General features: G+C 35.7%; 4 protein-coding genes across 4 annotated transcripts in view; 1 reads left to right on the forward strand and 3 right to left on the reverse strand.

Moving 5' to 3' along the window:
- The window catches only part of LOC128678469 (dystrophin, isoforms A/C/F/G/H-like), a 455,052-nt gene that overhangs the window by 243,168 nt on the left and 197,317 nt on the right, over nt 1–14,567 (forward strand). The window lies entirely within an intron of this gene.
- On the reverse strand, nt 3,466–6,075 carry LOC128678078 (uncharacterized). The gene is made up of 5 exons (XM_053759368.1): nt 5,923–6,075; nt 5,187–5,351; nt 4,671–4,794; nt 3,890–4,047; nt 3,466–3,720 (listed from the first exon to the last, which is right to left on the reverse strand). The coding sequence occupies exons 1-5, from the start codon at nt 5,969–5,971 to the stop codon at nt 3,503–3,505; spliced, it is 714 nt and encodes a 237-aa protein (XP_053615343.1). The 5' UTR covers nt 5,972–6,075; the 3' UTR covers nt 3,466–3,502.
- LOC128678079 (uncharacterized) lies at nt 6,922–10,290 on the reverse strand. The gene is made up of 5 exons (XM_053759369.1): nt 10,135–10,290; nt 9,482–9,653; nt 8,692–8,778; nt 8,150–8,307; nt 6,922–7,025 (listed from the first exon to the last, which is right to left on the reverse strand). The coding sequence occupies exons 1-5, from the start codon at nt 10,205–10,207 to the stop codon at nt 6,946–6,948; spliced, it is 570 nt and encodes a 189-aa protein (XP_053615344.1). The 5' UTR covers nt 10,208–10,290; the 3' UTR covers nt 6,922–6,945.
- Nucleotides 11,322–14,385, reverse strand: LOC128678080 (uncharacterized). The gene is made up of 5 exons (XM_053759370.1): nt 14,251–14,385; nt 13,475–13,640; nt 12,571–12,660; nt 11,922–12,079; nt 11,322–11,418 (listed from the first exon to the last, which is right to left on the reverse strand). Exons 1-5 carry the CDS (start codon nt 14,285–14,287, stop codon nt 11,339–11,341), a joined length of 531 nt encoding a protein of 176 aa, XP_053615345.1. The 5' UTR covers nt 14,288–14,385; the 3' UTR covers nt 11,322–11,338.

Raw genomic sequence — 14,567 nt, forward strand, 5'->3', positions numbered from 1 at the left:
TGTGGGAAGTCTGAAGTCTGTAGCACAGTTTCTAACACAGACTTCAGAGTTTATATTATCTGTACCTGTAATGTTATTAAATAAAAATTATTATTATTATTAATATGGTTGTGAAAATTACTGCAATAAAAGTTATTTTCATATCGATAAAATCACAGTTCCCTAGCAGTCTCATACATTCTCCCTCGCTCGAACTCCAAATAGTGCCCAGTTTAATATAAATCTCGCCATTCGCTTTATTTGTGGACGATCGATCAACCAGCCTTATTGCAAGTTGGACAGCGATATTGTTGTTTATGAGGTAATTGAATTAGACTCTGTTGGCTTTGTGCTCTACGGGTTGAGCGGCGCCTTCGAGTACTCAATGTAACAGTTGACTTGGAAAATGGTGACCTAAATCCATACTTCCATGGTAAAATTGTAAACTAAATTTCTATCTTTTACGATTTCACGAACTAAACCTCTGAACCGCCTTGATTGATTTGACTTTGACACACCCAGAATCGGCTCCCGATGAGGGAAGTTCACTACGGGAAATTACAAAATTGTTTTTGTCACGTCTGAAATGCAACATGACCTCACTGGCAACTATATAACCATGTGTTATACAACGAAATTTTTGTAAAAACTTATTACAGCGTACATGTGTTGTGTAACAAAATAGATGGCGTCTTGTACTTATGTCGCATTGTGCTTACACACAGGTCACATTACGCTATCAACACGTAAACGTCTCATTGTGAAAAATTTACATAATGTGGAGGGTTAAGTAGCGTTGGCAAAAAGTGTAAGTGTACCCAAGTAACAAGCAAGGACGAGTACCGTCTGCAAAAATGGAAAAAATGAAATGATGAAATGCAGTTCATATTTTACACAGTTTTTGTGACATTCGGTGCGCTGCTCAGCTGGCATTTATATATTCAAACTTTATTTACCAAGTTGGTACAAAAGGAAGAGGTTACTACAAGAATTCTCAACCAGTACCTGGATCTGAAAACTAAACGTGTGACCTGGATTGTTCTGAAGCTACTATTTTTAATCAAATGTAATAATTAATTTGCTTAAATAAGATAAGTAATACAGTATTATAATTAACCAATTTCTCTTATACAAATATTTACATTATATTTTCGAAAAAATCCAATAACAACAAGCATTATAATCGTGTCAAATCTGTTGGAATCTCGATTGATTTAAAATCCTATGTGTCTAGAATTTCTTGAAATGCGGCCAATGCTCCTGTGGTGTTCTTGTATTCCAGTTGTTTTTGGACAGCGGTGTTCACTTACCATCAGGTGGCTCACTTGCACGTTAGTTTTCCTGTACCATCCGACAGACCGCCCTGTGTGTTTTTCCATATACATGAAGATGTCGTGATCAATTTTTTTTTCTTCTAACCATATGATTCCAATTTCAGGCCATATCTCGCGAGACAAAAGCTAAACAACAGTTGTTTGCTTTGACGTTAGCCGCTGTTGTTCACGTAAATGGAGTACTTTTCGCTTTTCTGAGCATGTTAAAGTTAACGTCAAAGTTGGGTGCAACGTACCCTAAGACTGTTCATTTTCTTACACATCGCTAAATTATGAGCCCGAGTAAAATCTAAGTGCATAACAGTGTAGTAACAAAAATACCACGTATTTATATGCTGACGGTACAAAATTATTCATTGTACTTATCTAAGAAATATCACGTTTGCTTATTTCCAACGATACTCAAAATTAAACACTGTGCAGCTTGAAAATAAGGTTGGTAATGTGTTTGGCATGTTTTTTGTTTGATGTAGATGAAAAATATGTGTTCCAGGTCTTGTGTTCCTTTCCCACGACCAAGTTGATAGCTACTACGTTTCGGGTTACTTTTACAGTCGGTCGATTCATAGAAATTCTGTAAAACTTATCATCATCATCATTTCAGCCTCTTTGTCCCACTGCTGAGCACAGGCCTCTCTTCGCGTACGCTACCCTCCTCTGTCCTGTGCCTGTACAACCTGCGACTTTTATTATATCGTCCGCCCATCTCATCGCAGGTCGTTCGACACCTCGCTCGCCGGTCCTAGGCCAGCAATAATACTATACTAGTGTGATAAATAGTGTGACAATTCCCTCCAAATTTCATGAAATATTCACCAGCACAGGTAAAAGGGTGTAGCATACACAAAGTGAATACATCATAGGCCTTTTTGACGTCATTAATCTATCAAAATGGCTGCCAAATCCCAACGTAGGACCTTCCGTCTAAATCTGTGTATATTCCACTAAAGCCTTTGAGACGCGGTTTTTGTCGGACAATTCCCGATGCCGATAAAATTACATAAACGAGATAGATAATGTATTATTAACTACCAGCCTGTCCTGGCTTCGCTCGGGTGAAAACATAGTAAGTTGTGAACATAAACCTTCCTCAGGATTTGCACTATTTGTAAAATAAACCCGCATCAAAATCCATTTTGTTCGTTTTAAAGATCTAAGCATACACAGGGACAGACAGCGGGAAGCTACTTTGTTTTATACTATGTAGTGATAATTATGTGTTTTTTTTTTATTTTGCAGAAATATTTTTAACAGGTCCAAATTGGATTCAAAATAACATTCCCTACTATATTTTGTCTCAGTATATTATAAATGCTAAAGTTAGTTCATTTCCGCTCTTTCTTGTGATAATTTACCTGTTCTTCCTCGGAGTCCTTAGAGCCTACAGCATTTGAAATTTTCAACGACATCACTGAAGTAGTAGCAAAAACCTCTTAACTTTTCCCTCTTCCAAGGGTTAATCGTCACACATTCAACCCCGCACTGTCTTTGATGACAAATTACCCCCTCCACTTAATGGACACGTGACGTGAAGATTAATCACATGTGATTTATGTGCGTGTGCGACTATATCATTATGACGTGACGCCACTGTCTCGGAGGATGTTGGGTTTAACCGAAAGCTGTTAGATCTAATGTCCTTAGAAATGCCATTGCTGTATTTTAGATAGATTAATGCAATAAGACTTTTTTTATAGTATAGTGGGCAAACGAGCCGATTGCCAGATGATTAGCAAACACCGCGGCCCATGAACACGGCAAATACGATACGGGTCACCGGTGCGTTGCAGACTTTTTAAAAAAGCAATTATTATTCTTTTTAGAGCGAAAGCCCCATTGACAAAACTATTAGGGAACACCTCTAAGGAAAGTTTATTTCATATCCTCCTGGCGTCATTAATCTCTTGTCAAAAGGTAATTGTAACTTATTTTAAATCATAAGCTAGAAATGATCTTCAATTCAAATTCTTACATACTGGTCTGCTGGTAAGAGGCTATAATGATTATGTTAATTTTAGCTAAAGTATGTTTTGTCACTATCACTCTTTAGTTGACATTGACAGAACGAGACAAAACATACTTTAACTTAAAGTATGCTTTAACTTTTTTATGAATAAAGGCTGTATTAGTTTTTAGAAAAAAAAAACGATGATTCAATGAACATCTCTACTGTCTTTATAGAAACTTGATTATTTTTCTGCGTCCTGCTCTTTGTCATCATCGCCTTCATCATCATCATCGTTGCCTTCACCAGACACGTGGCTCACCGAGGTCTCGTCGCTGCTCATGGAGCGGGTAGACTCTCCCGTCAGGTGGACCACGTAGTCGTAGAAGAAGTGGTCCCCGTGAGGCTCTCCAGCACGATCTCGATCTTCCACGCAGCGGTGATCGTGGATCTTCGTGAACACTGGAAATCAAATTGAAATTTAAAATTCTTGAATTTAGAATTATGACTATCACTTATGTATTTTTTATGTTTGCTTAAAATTGATCAATCTTCAAAAATGTGTAAAAAGTGTCATTAACTTCTTTCGCGTCTTATGAATCGATGAATTCTTATCTACAAGAATACTTACTAGTACCATCCTGACAGTTCCTGTAGTGCATCATGCACAAACTCTTGAAGCTCCTCTGTGCCCGTTGGTAAGCGCCACATATCCACTTGATGCTTGGGTCTCGCCATTTTTTGCCCATCTCTTCCGGGCATGGAAAGCATTTGCGATGCCATTTTCTCCTAAAGGAAAAATTCAGCCGCTTTAAAAATATTTGGAAGGTTTTAATTTCTGAATTCCTTGACTTTCACTTTAATAACGTTATAAATTGTCTTCATAAGTACTTCACAAGTGGTCGTTCCGAAATGCCAGTAGTTTGTAGCTTGTGAGAAATAATTATAAATATAAAAATTGACGAGAAAAAGTGCCTGTGAAGGTCTAATTTCTGAATAAATGATTTGAATTTGAATTCATAAAGACAGATATACAAGTTGAACATGTAAAACAGAAATAGTATGAGTTATCGTGATGCGACTCCCTAATAAATTGGAATTGAGGTAGTTAGTAATTAGGGACAGTATTTCGATACAACTTTAATAGATCCTGAGGTTTTATAGTCACAACTTCTAGGTGTTGTCAAAGATAATTTTTAAATATTACTTTCGCATCGTCTACTACTTCAACTTTTTTACTAGCGGTACGAATATTCAGTTATTACTTATCTTACGTACTGCAAGCGCAGCATATTAGCTACCAACTATGTGGACTGAATATTGAATATAGGTTATATAGTCAAGCTTGTGTTCAGCAGTGGAGTTATTGTAGGCTAGATGATTACTTAAAGACTTCTCATAGTTGCACTTACCATCCCTTCCTCTCACCGCTGGACTTTGGTTCATTTTTCTTCTTAGACTCATTATCCGAAGACGCAAGCTCCGTACTGAGATCCAACGATTCATCTTTCGATTCTCCTCTTGATTTTTCATCAGCTTAAATGAGTTGAAGTAAATACAATACTTTGCAAATACTACAAGCTGCGTCCCAGGGTTCCCCTTCCACGGGTTTAGCATGAAAAGTATCCTATGCGATCCAAGTTTTATTAATATCATTAAAATCTGAATTTTCTGATTCTTCGTTTCACACCTCCAGGAACTAATAATTATTAATAATATCGACAACTTGCTTACAATCTAATTGGGGACATCCCAGCCTAATAGTTTACCTTATTTTCGTCAGGTTATAATCTTTGAAGCAATAATAAAAATCACATCTTCGATTCCACATTTCGCTGCAAACTACTACATATTTAACAATGACATGATTATTTTACAAAAAAGAGGGAAAATCTTTCCAACCACAGGGAGAATCAACAGTTACATACTGCCTTTCCTCTCCAACGACCGCGATGAGGAAGACGTCGACCTGCCCTTTTTCTTCTTTTGGTGGTCGTGATTCCTACGCGTGTCCTTAAACTTCTTTCTTAGATCGAGTGTGACTGACGTCACATTGGCCGTGATATTGTCTTGTGCTGCCAGTATACCTTCCCCTAAAGTAAAAACATTCAGTTTAAAAGGTACGTGTATAAGAACGTTGGTAAGAATAGCAGATTGTACTCCAAGACAGTAAAGCGAAGCAAGGTGTAGCGCAACTGTGTAAAGCGTAAACCCGAGTCGTGGGAGATTTGACACTAGGCGTAGCTAGTGTGAAATAGCGCTTTGCTGTCGTGGTATATACTCTGATTTTCTCATTGATTGCGAGGAAATTTACAATAATATTAAAAACTATAATTCTAATATTCGGTATGCGCCTGTTTATGTCGGCCAGTTAAAATTGCTGGCCACTTATAAGCTGATTACATGAAGATTTTGACTTTTGAGACTTTATTTTACGCTTTTAAGTAAAATAATAATTCATAGATGACAGAAAAAAGACTGAAAATGTTAAGATCCTTACATTTAGAAAGTCTACACACGACATTTAATAATTTGGCTACTATAGTGTAACAAGAAACATAATTTAATGTCGCGCGTAGACTTATAGCTCTGAAATATTGAATTTAGTTAAAATTTTCATTTGTTTTCGATCTAATATGCGTGTGCTTTGCTTCGTCAACTCACCGACTATAATAAGTAGCACAATACAAAATCTCACTTGGACCATTTTCATCAAAAACAGTTGTTTCCATCACATTTTATTCCACTTGTTCTATACTTTATAGATATTACTATATCAAAACTTGTTTAAATTTTCCATTATAACTTTTATGATTTTGTTTATTGCATGTCGTTTATTTGAGGCTAATATCATTTTGTTTCTATAAGTTTTTACAGTTTTTCACACGAAATTCAAAACTCGCAAACTGTCCGTCTGTCAAACTTGTCCGGCCTTTTTTCAGATATTGGTATCGTTGTAATTAAGGATTTCTCGTAATAATATTTTACATATATACCTGTTGTTCCTATGGGAGCAGACAGTTTAGGAATTTATGAAGCGGAGTACAAGCAGGTCAGGGTTGAAAGACATAACGCAACAAGATTGCGGACCTCCTTTGTAAGGAAGATATTAGGAGCACCAATAACCGGAGACCATGCATGAAGAGTGATGAGTGTAGAGGAAGCGAGTTAGATTTGTCAGTATCGTGGCAAGTGGAAATCTCTAGTCCCTGCCAACCCTCAATCTTGTCTTGATAGTATAAAATTTAACCATAACCTTGCGTTAGTAGGTAAAAAGTGATGTAACTAGTCTATGCTCGCGGCTTGACCCGCATGAAGTTTCTACAAGACCAGGAACTTTTTCCAAGTTGTTATTCAACTTGCCCTGTTCGATCAGTATGGTTATGCATAGTACAATATATAAGTATAATCAACATTCATCTGTAATTTGGAACACGCGAGAGAATTCCTCAACTACTAGCCCCTAGCACCATCTAGTGACAAGAGGATAGGATAGTTAGCCGGTTATAAACCCTGGCCAAATCTTTTCTTTCCTTCTTTCTTTATTTCTTAAGTTTTTTACAGACCCCAGACTTTGAGGCCTCGTAGTCTGAGAAAGAGAGAGAGAGAGAGAGAGTAAGACATGACAGTGTAATTGCTGTGATTATTACAATGATAGACGTATAATAATAAAAGAGATTTAATTTTTCACGTTCTATAAATATAGAACCAGTGCCGTCCATGAAAGGCGTTGTTCTTGCAGCGGTGGTCGGCTATCTTCACAAACACTGAAAAAGAAATAATTTTTAACACAAAATGAGTATATTGAGTATATTGTAGTGAGCCAATTTACGGTAATAAAAAACGATATTGCCATTTTAACACCACGAAAAGAAATTTAATTAACAAAATTATGTTAATAATACTGCACTTTTATAATTTACTCACGGCCCGTCCCGGCTTCGCTCGGGTAAAACCGTAAATAAAGAACTGAACGTGTCGTCTATCTCTGTGCCAAATCGATCAGAACTAAACTCAAAAAAAATTGAGTTTATTCATTATAAACAAAATACAAAAATACTTTCTCTTTATAATATTAGTATGCATTCCAAAGCACGGACGTATTCAAAACAAAATGTCACTTACTAACCTTTTCAATAAATAAATTGAAATGAATTCAAATAGATTGACAAGACAAAGAGGAGTCCAAGCGTGTCTGAACAAGTCTTGAAGTAAATATAATTATTTGTTTTCCCCTTATTGATCCCGAAGCGAACTCTGATAAAATACGAGGGGCAAATTGATTGGAAATCTTGAATTGTTTTGTCTCTTCAACAAATAAACTCGGAGCAAGATGGTTTGATAACATAAACTTTGATTACGTTTACGTTAACAGCAAAAAATTGTTACTACTGAGTTTGATCAAGTTTGCAAAATGATGGACGTTTCCTTGATAATGTTTATCAGAATCAAGATTACAAATCATATAGATTCCATAGTTCTATAAGTGTGTTATGTAGGTACACTAGCGTGATAAATTTGAACACCGCAATCTTGTGGCAGTATTTGTATACTTTATAGAAACACTCAGTATTCGATCTGGAAAAGATCATTTTTGATTTTCCGGGGCTTCCAGTATGACCGCTTACAATGACCACTATCAATCACGCAACCATTTTTTTTACGAGTCCTAATATTTAAACAATCTTTTGCTTGAAATTTTGCTGAATTCAATCAAATATTAGTTGTAACCTTATTTGTAAACCTATACTTACCAAAGCAATAAAATTATTATCCGCGAAATTACATATTACTGTAAAATCATAAAAGACATAGTAAGATTGTTTACATAATAAGACTTGTAAAAAACTTATGTCAGATCAGAGAGGTCGTCGAAAAAAAGTGTAATTACTGGTCCCGTCCTGGCAGTTTCTGTAGCGCATCATACACTCGCTCTTGAATGTCCTCCGAGCCCTTTGGTAGCTGCCGCATATCCATTTGATGCCAACGTTTCTCCAATTCTTCAACATATCCCTCGGACACGGCTGGCAGCGTCTGTGAGTTTGTCCTCTGAAATGTTTTTTAACGTAACTAGCTTTTGTTTTCTCCACGAAATCTTAGTTAATGAGTTAAAATAATAATTAAAACAAGAATGTTATGCCCGTGCACTAAACCGTTGATGAGTTCCTTCATTGGGAATTGATCATGCACATCGTAATAATACATCGTCATCTCATTGCCATCATTTTGATCGAAATCAAAAGGTTTGTCGGATAGTAGCCGCAGCCGAGAAGATTTCGGCATTTTGATAATACATTGTCTAGTAATGATTGTCTCTTAGCATGTTTGCGGTTTCATTCACGGCTATGAAGTCCCAAAAATCGGATTCTGTTTAAAATTTACCTGCTTTGATTGCTTTGATTTTATCTCTCTGTAATATTGGTATGTACTTACTGTTTAATTTTGGTTTCTTTCGATGTTAGAGCTGAGGAAGCAGAATTCGATACGCTTTTTGGTGGTGGTGTAATTTCCTCTGAAGTACTGAAAAGGATATGCTTCTTCTGAATTTATTTTGATTACTTATTTATTTTAAACTAAGATTTAGAAACAGTGTTTATTGCACATATAAGTAATTACAACATAGCATTGTCGCCTGCTTCGAGATATAATTTCGAAATAAGAACTCGATAACAATGTTTCTGTTATTAGAAAACCGTTGTTTAGCATTATGTTAATTGTTATAAAGCAAAGCGGACTTATTAATATGGCCGCCAAAAAAATTAAACTATCATCTTGATTTTCGAAGACTATTTTTGTGTTACTGTTCAAAGTGGCGAGTGTTTCCGTATATTGAATCACTACCATCTAAATTATGTTCAGATATTTCTGGTCTGACACTGCTAGCTGCAAACTCGTCTATTATCTTCCCCTAATATCTCAAGCCCTCTACGGCTTCCCAGCTTTTTATTCGATAAATCAGGTGTATTCGTAATTTCTCTATATACTTAGTATAACAACATGTCGAGTGATCACCGCAACCTGCGAACGCCTGCAACACCAGGTGCTGCAATACGCGCCTTTCTTACTTAACCTAGAGTCTTGCAACAGCACCCTGAAATTACTCTGCCTCTCTCACCCTTCAAATCGGAACACAACAATAGGAATACTGTTGTTTGGCGGCAAAATATATGAGAGTGAGGTACCTAGACGACATTTATCTACTACTAGTTTAATAAATAGTCACCTTAAATGAACTGATGGTGAATCTGCTTCATAGGTGCTTTTAGATTTGGTCTCGTAAGAATAAAAACGTTCTCCCCTGTGATTAGCATCTCCAAACTTCGCCACAATCCCTTGGTTGTGTCTCAATTTTGTTGTCAAGGTCAGTGTGTCATCTTCAAATGCACATTCTGTTTCTGTTGTTCAGTGGGAAAATATAAACATAAATTGAAAACTATCGAGCCTATTAGTCTATTACTCTCTCTTTCGTTTGAGCATATTGCCAGTGGCTTCAAAATCAAAGCATTTATTCAGCTAATTTCTTCATAATAGCCACGTTCAGTCAATTTTAAAAATTTTTACATAATAGTTGCGTTCCGTGTCTTCGTCCTGTGTGAATTTCGTGATAAAAGTACACTATGTGTTGTTCCAGGTTATATTCTACCAGTGTGCCAATTTTCTTAATAATCCGACTAGTCGATTTTGCTTAAATGAGTAACAAATATACATACACACATAGGGCATTCTCACAAACTTTTGTATGTATAATATTAGCAGGATTCGTTTTGCGTAGACATTTTTTTTGCAACAAATAGGTAATATCAAAGCCAGAGCGACAACGCCTACATACAAATTAATAGTACGCCGAGCATTAGCTAAGTGACTGTCCACACTCACCAGACAATAAAAGCGCTGCAATTGTAACTACCAAAATAATCCATTCCCTCCATGGAAAGTTACATTTGAACATTTTTTCAAATGTACATTTTATGACTTGTGTTGTGAAATTGTTTTTATAGTTATTTTGCACTTACTTTTTAATGCTTCAAGTAATGTGGGTACACTCAGCAGAGTTCAATTATTAGAATTTGTAGACGTGATAAGATCGAATACTGTAATTAAACAATAAGTATAAATAAAATTAAATCCTTGTAAACATTTTGAATAGACATATGATGAGCACTTAAATCTTATAATCTCTTATCTATTACATTAATTTCGATTAAAGTAGTAAAAAAAAATTGTTTGCTAAAGAATATGTTGTATGTATCTACATAATTAAATAGTATTTCGGAAATAGCAGAAAGATGAATGGTGAAATGTTCTGTATTGCCATAAAATATACAGATTTTAATCATCCTAATATGCCTTCTACTTTTTCTGTCATATAATGATTATTACATTTAGTTTGTCAAAATTAAATGTAGAAATTCTGGAACATTTTTGAACAAGAACAAAGAGAAAAACTTGTTCAAAAAACTGTGTACTATTTATGGTGTAAATTACAACTTTGTATGATTTTGACAGGATAGGGCAGACCGACAGACGAACCACGAATCCTATACGAGTTGCGTTTTTCCAAATCGAAAGTTAAAAACTTTCGATTTGGAAAAAAGACGTTATTTATCCCAAAATTAATTGTATATGTTTTCAGAATCAACAAAATTATCTATACTGGAATATAGTATATGCACGATTTCGAAAAAAAATCGAATATGTGAAGTTTTCATATCCAATTAGCTGGACTTGTCAGGTGGATCGCGGATTAGAGGTTAAGGACGATGATTCTATGAGAGGCTGGAAGCCTAAAATCTATAAGACGTGCCTTCTAGTTGTGCCCACGAGTCGAAATAGCTGATAAAGTATATTAATTTAGATCGTAGATTAATTCAGACGTATCCACAATATTGTCTTGTCTTTGGCTTCATTAACTGTGGTTTTCTTTGGAGCAGGAGAATTAGTTTGGGCATGACAAGAGATGACTAATCGAGAAGTTTGGTTAAATCAAATGCTGATTGTACTATTTGAGTATTTGCTAACTTCGAATTTCAGTTTGGTATATTTGGATAAATGAAAACAATATGTATTTTATTTATTTATATTATACTTTGTAGATGTAAAACCAATGTTCTCCGTGATATGGGTCGGTCTTGCAACGGTTATCGTGCATCTTCACAAACACTGAAATAGCGTTAAACAGATTGAAATCACATACTAAATACAGAAAAGATCCTTTTTGTATTGAGTTGTGAACAGCTACAATGAAAGATTTATTAAATTAGCTTTCCGTTCGGTTAAGGACGTGGCTATGGCGGAACATAAAATAGTTGTAGTTTCTATTGAGGTCAAGTTAAAAAAGAGTACAACTGATGATTTAATTTAATTTTTGTGGTGTGGTGGCGGCCCTCTTGTGGTAGCGGCCTATGTTGTGTTTGCTTAAATCCGGCGCTGATACACAGATTTTGATTTGAAAGTCAAACCATTAATTCAGAAATTAGATATTCCATGTTCATGTTGGTTTTTTAATTCCTTCTCTTTTATTCTGCCGCTTGCCGTTCTACCACTACTACCTATTACTTTCAGATCATCTTTGAAACACTCTAACCATCTGATATTTGGTCGTCCTCTATTCCAATGCCCTGCCCTGTCTCTTGCTTACAACGCTATACAAATTAAAGAGTTACTAGTGCCATCCTCGCAGTTCCTGTACCGCATCATGCACTCGCTCTTGAACGACCTCCGAGCTCTTTGGTACTGTCCGCAGATCCACTTGATGCCTCGATTACCAAACTGCTTCAGCATGTCGTACGGACACGATGTGCATTTGCGAAGCTTCTTCTTTCTGAGGATGATAAATTTAATTGGTATACCAATCTGACTCATTTGTTGTTGTAAGTGAAAACATCGTGTGGAAACCAACCGCACATCTAGTATGTATGCTACTGCTTGACATTCGTTGACGATAAATGTCATATAAGATGTTTATCGATGACTTCATCTTCTTCTGACATCAGCGTAATGGATATCGCACTTTATAAGAAAAAAAACCCTAAAAGTCTATATTTTAGAATCCAGAAATAAAATTCTTAATTGTCACATACTTTATTAGCTTAAAAACTTAATTGCCTTTATATTAATAACATATTTGTATCTAATACTACAGCAGATTAGTATTAAAGCTGGGAATTTACGTAGGTTACTGAACCTATTATGTGGAAGTGAATCAGTGGTACTATGTGAAGAAGAATCAGTATGACAAACTTCATCGCAGCCCTTTCTTCATAGATTTCTATTAAGATGTCCAAATAATATAATAAGTTTTGTGTAACTTACTTGAGTTTGTTATTTATTTCTGAAGTGTAAGCTGACGATGCGTCTGAGGAACGACTCTCTGAGGCTTCTCGTTCAGTCATAGATGGCAAGCTAAAAATATATAATTTTGCTTTTATTTAACTTGCAATGTAACTATGTCTCGGGTAGAATCTTGTTGATATTTTGTACACAAGTTTGGTTTGGATGACAATGCATTACTATGATAGGCATGCCCTGATGGTGTACCCAGGAATGGCTCCAGACGCGGAAACTCTTCAAAGGTTTACTACCCGGACATGATTTTTGTGTCACACATTGAATGCAATAAGATCTCTTAGACTATAATAAAAGCTTGTGTCAAAAATGTCAATAAAACATATTTACTCATAGGTTTCTCGTAATTACCTAATATTATGAAGCAGTGGTTGTCGGGAGATCTCAGGTTAGGGTTCGAACCTGAGATCTGAGTGTTACACCAATCTGACTCATGTATAGTATAGTTTCATAGTCCGTTATTTTCTTTCGACGAAAGATAACATCGTCCAGATAAAATGTGTAGGTAGCACATTAACCATTCCGTTTCAAACGTACCAATTCCTTGGGATTTTACTCCCGTAGAAAATATTAGGGTAAAAAGTACTTTTGTACACTTTGACTCACATACGATTGACCCGCCATCCAAAATTCTCTCAAATTTATGGAACAGCAACGACGTGGTCGGGTGGTTAATTTGATAAAATAGTATTATTTTGATAACTAGTTATAAAACAAAGGCGGGAATTTCCTTGATTGGAGTTGGTTATTAGAAATGTTAAGATGGAAGCAAAGGAGATGAAGAAAATATAATATTATATTCAAAGAGAGCTAGAATCTATAGTCGAACTTTGCGTAAATCTATGCGCGCTAGATAAGAAGTAACACGAACCTGTCACTAGAGTGATGTGATGCTTCAAAGGGATCATGAGACATGGACGAGTACGAGTACCATCTCTCGCCTCTGTGCTGAGCATCCTGGTACTTGGCCACTTGCGCGATGTTGTGCTTGTACCGCCGGGAGGGAGTCAACACCTTAACTTCTTGGCATAATGATGCTAAAAGACATTATAATTTTGTATTGAACTGCCTATCCAAAGAACTTTTCACATTTGTGTCTATATTGGTAATTAGACCGAGAGCGATAAAAACGAAGCGAGCGCGCTACAATTCTACTTGGGGCAAAAATACATGGGTATGTATGTTTGTACGGCAATAACTTTGGAACAGTTGGTCCGCGTTTGATGAAATTTAAAAAGCATGTAGAATCTGTCAATAGAATTTATAAGTTCGTGAGGCATCAAAATCGGTTAAGTCGTTTTTGAAATATTCACAATTTTGTAAAAACTCATCAATTTATTGTGTTCGCAAGGTCTAAGTTCGTGGCGAACAACTAGTTTTATTAAGTATAGATCTAGATACCATTGACAGCTTTAGTTGCGGGTCTGCTGAGTTGTGGCTTCGCTTCCGTTGGTATTTCAGAATGATATATAATCTATAATTGATAATCTTAAAAACATCTCGATAAAACATTGAAAGACGTAATCGAATACATTCATACATATTTTTTCTTGTTGAGTTATCAATCTAGTAAAACTTCACAATGAATATGAACCCAAAGACCTCAAACAGAGCAAAGGTGCGTATGATAAATTTTCCACAACTTACTTTTACAAATAAAGAGAGCCACTAACACAAGTTTCATACTTTTCTATTGATTCCTAAGCGAAATTTGCAATTTCATCATACATTGAAATGGTTATTTTATTACTTGCGTTGTAAAACTTTGATATTGAAAAACAGTCCACAGTACAACGTTTATTTGAATGCAAGTTCTGAGAGAAAAATATGCTCCACATTTAAGTATATGGTCATCATCAAGTCAGGATACCCGTTTATATTTCTTCAATTCATCACAAAATATCAAGACAATAATAAATTTATATGCAAAAATACGAGTTTACATTATTTACAATGTGGTGTTA

This window comes from Plodia interpunctella, chromosome 19 (genome assembly GCF_027563975.2).
Source record: "Plodia interpunctella isolate USDA-ARS_2022_Savannah chromosome 19, ilPloInte3.2, whole genome shotgun sequence".
Classification (NCBI taxonomy): domain Eukaryota; kingdom Metazoa; phylum Arthropoda; class Insecta; order Lepidoptera; family Pyralidae; genus Plodia; species Plodia interpunctella.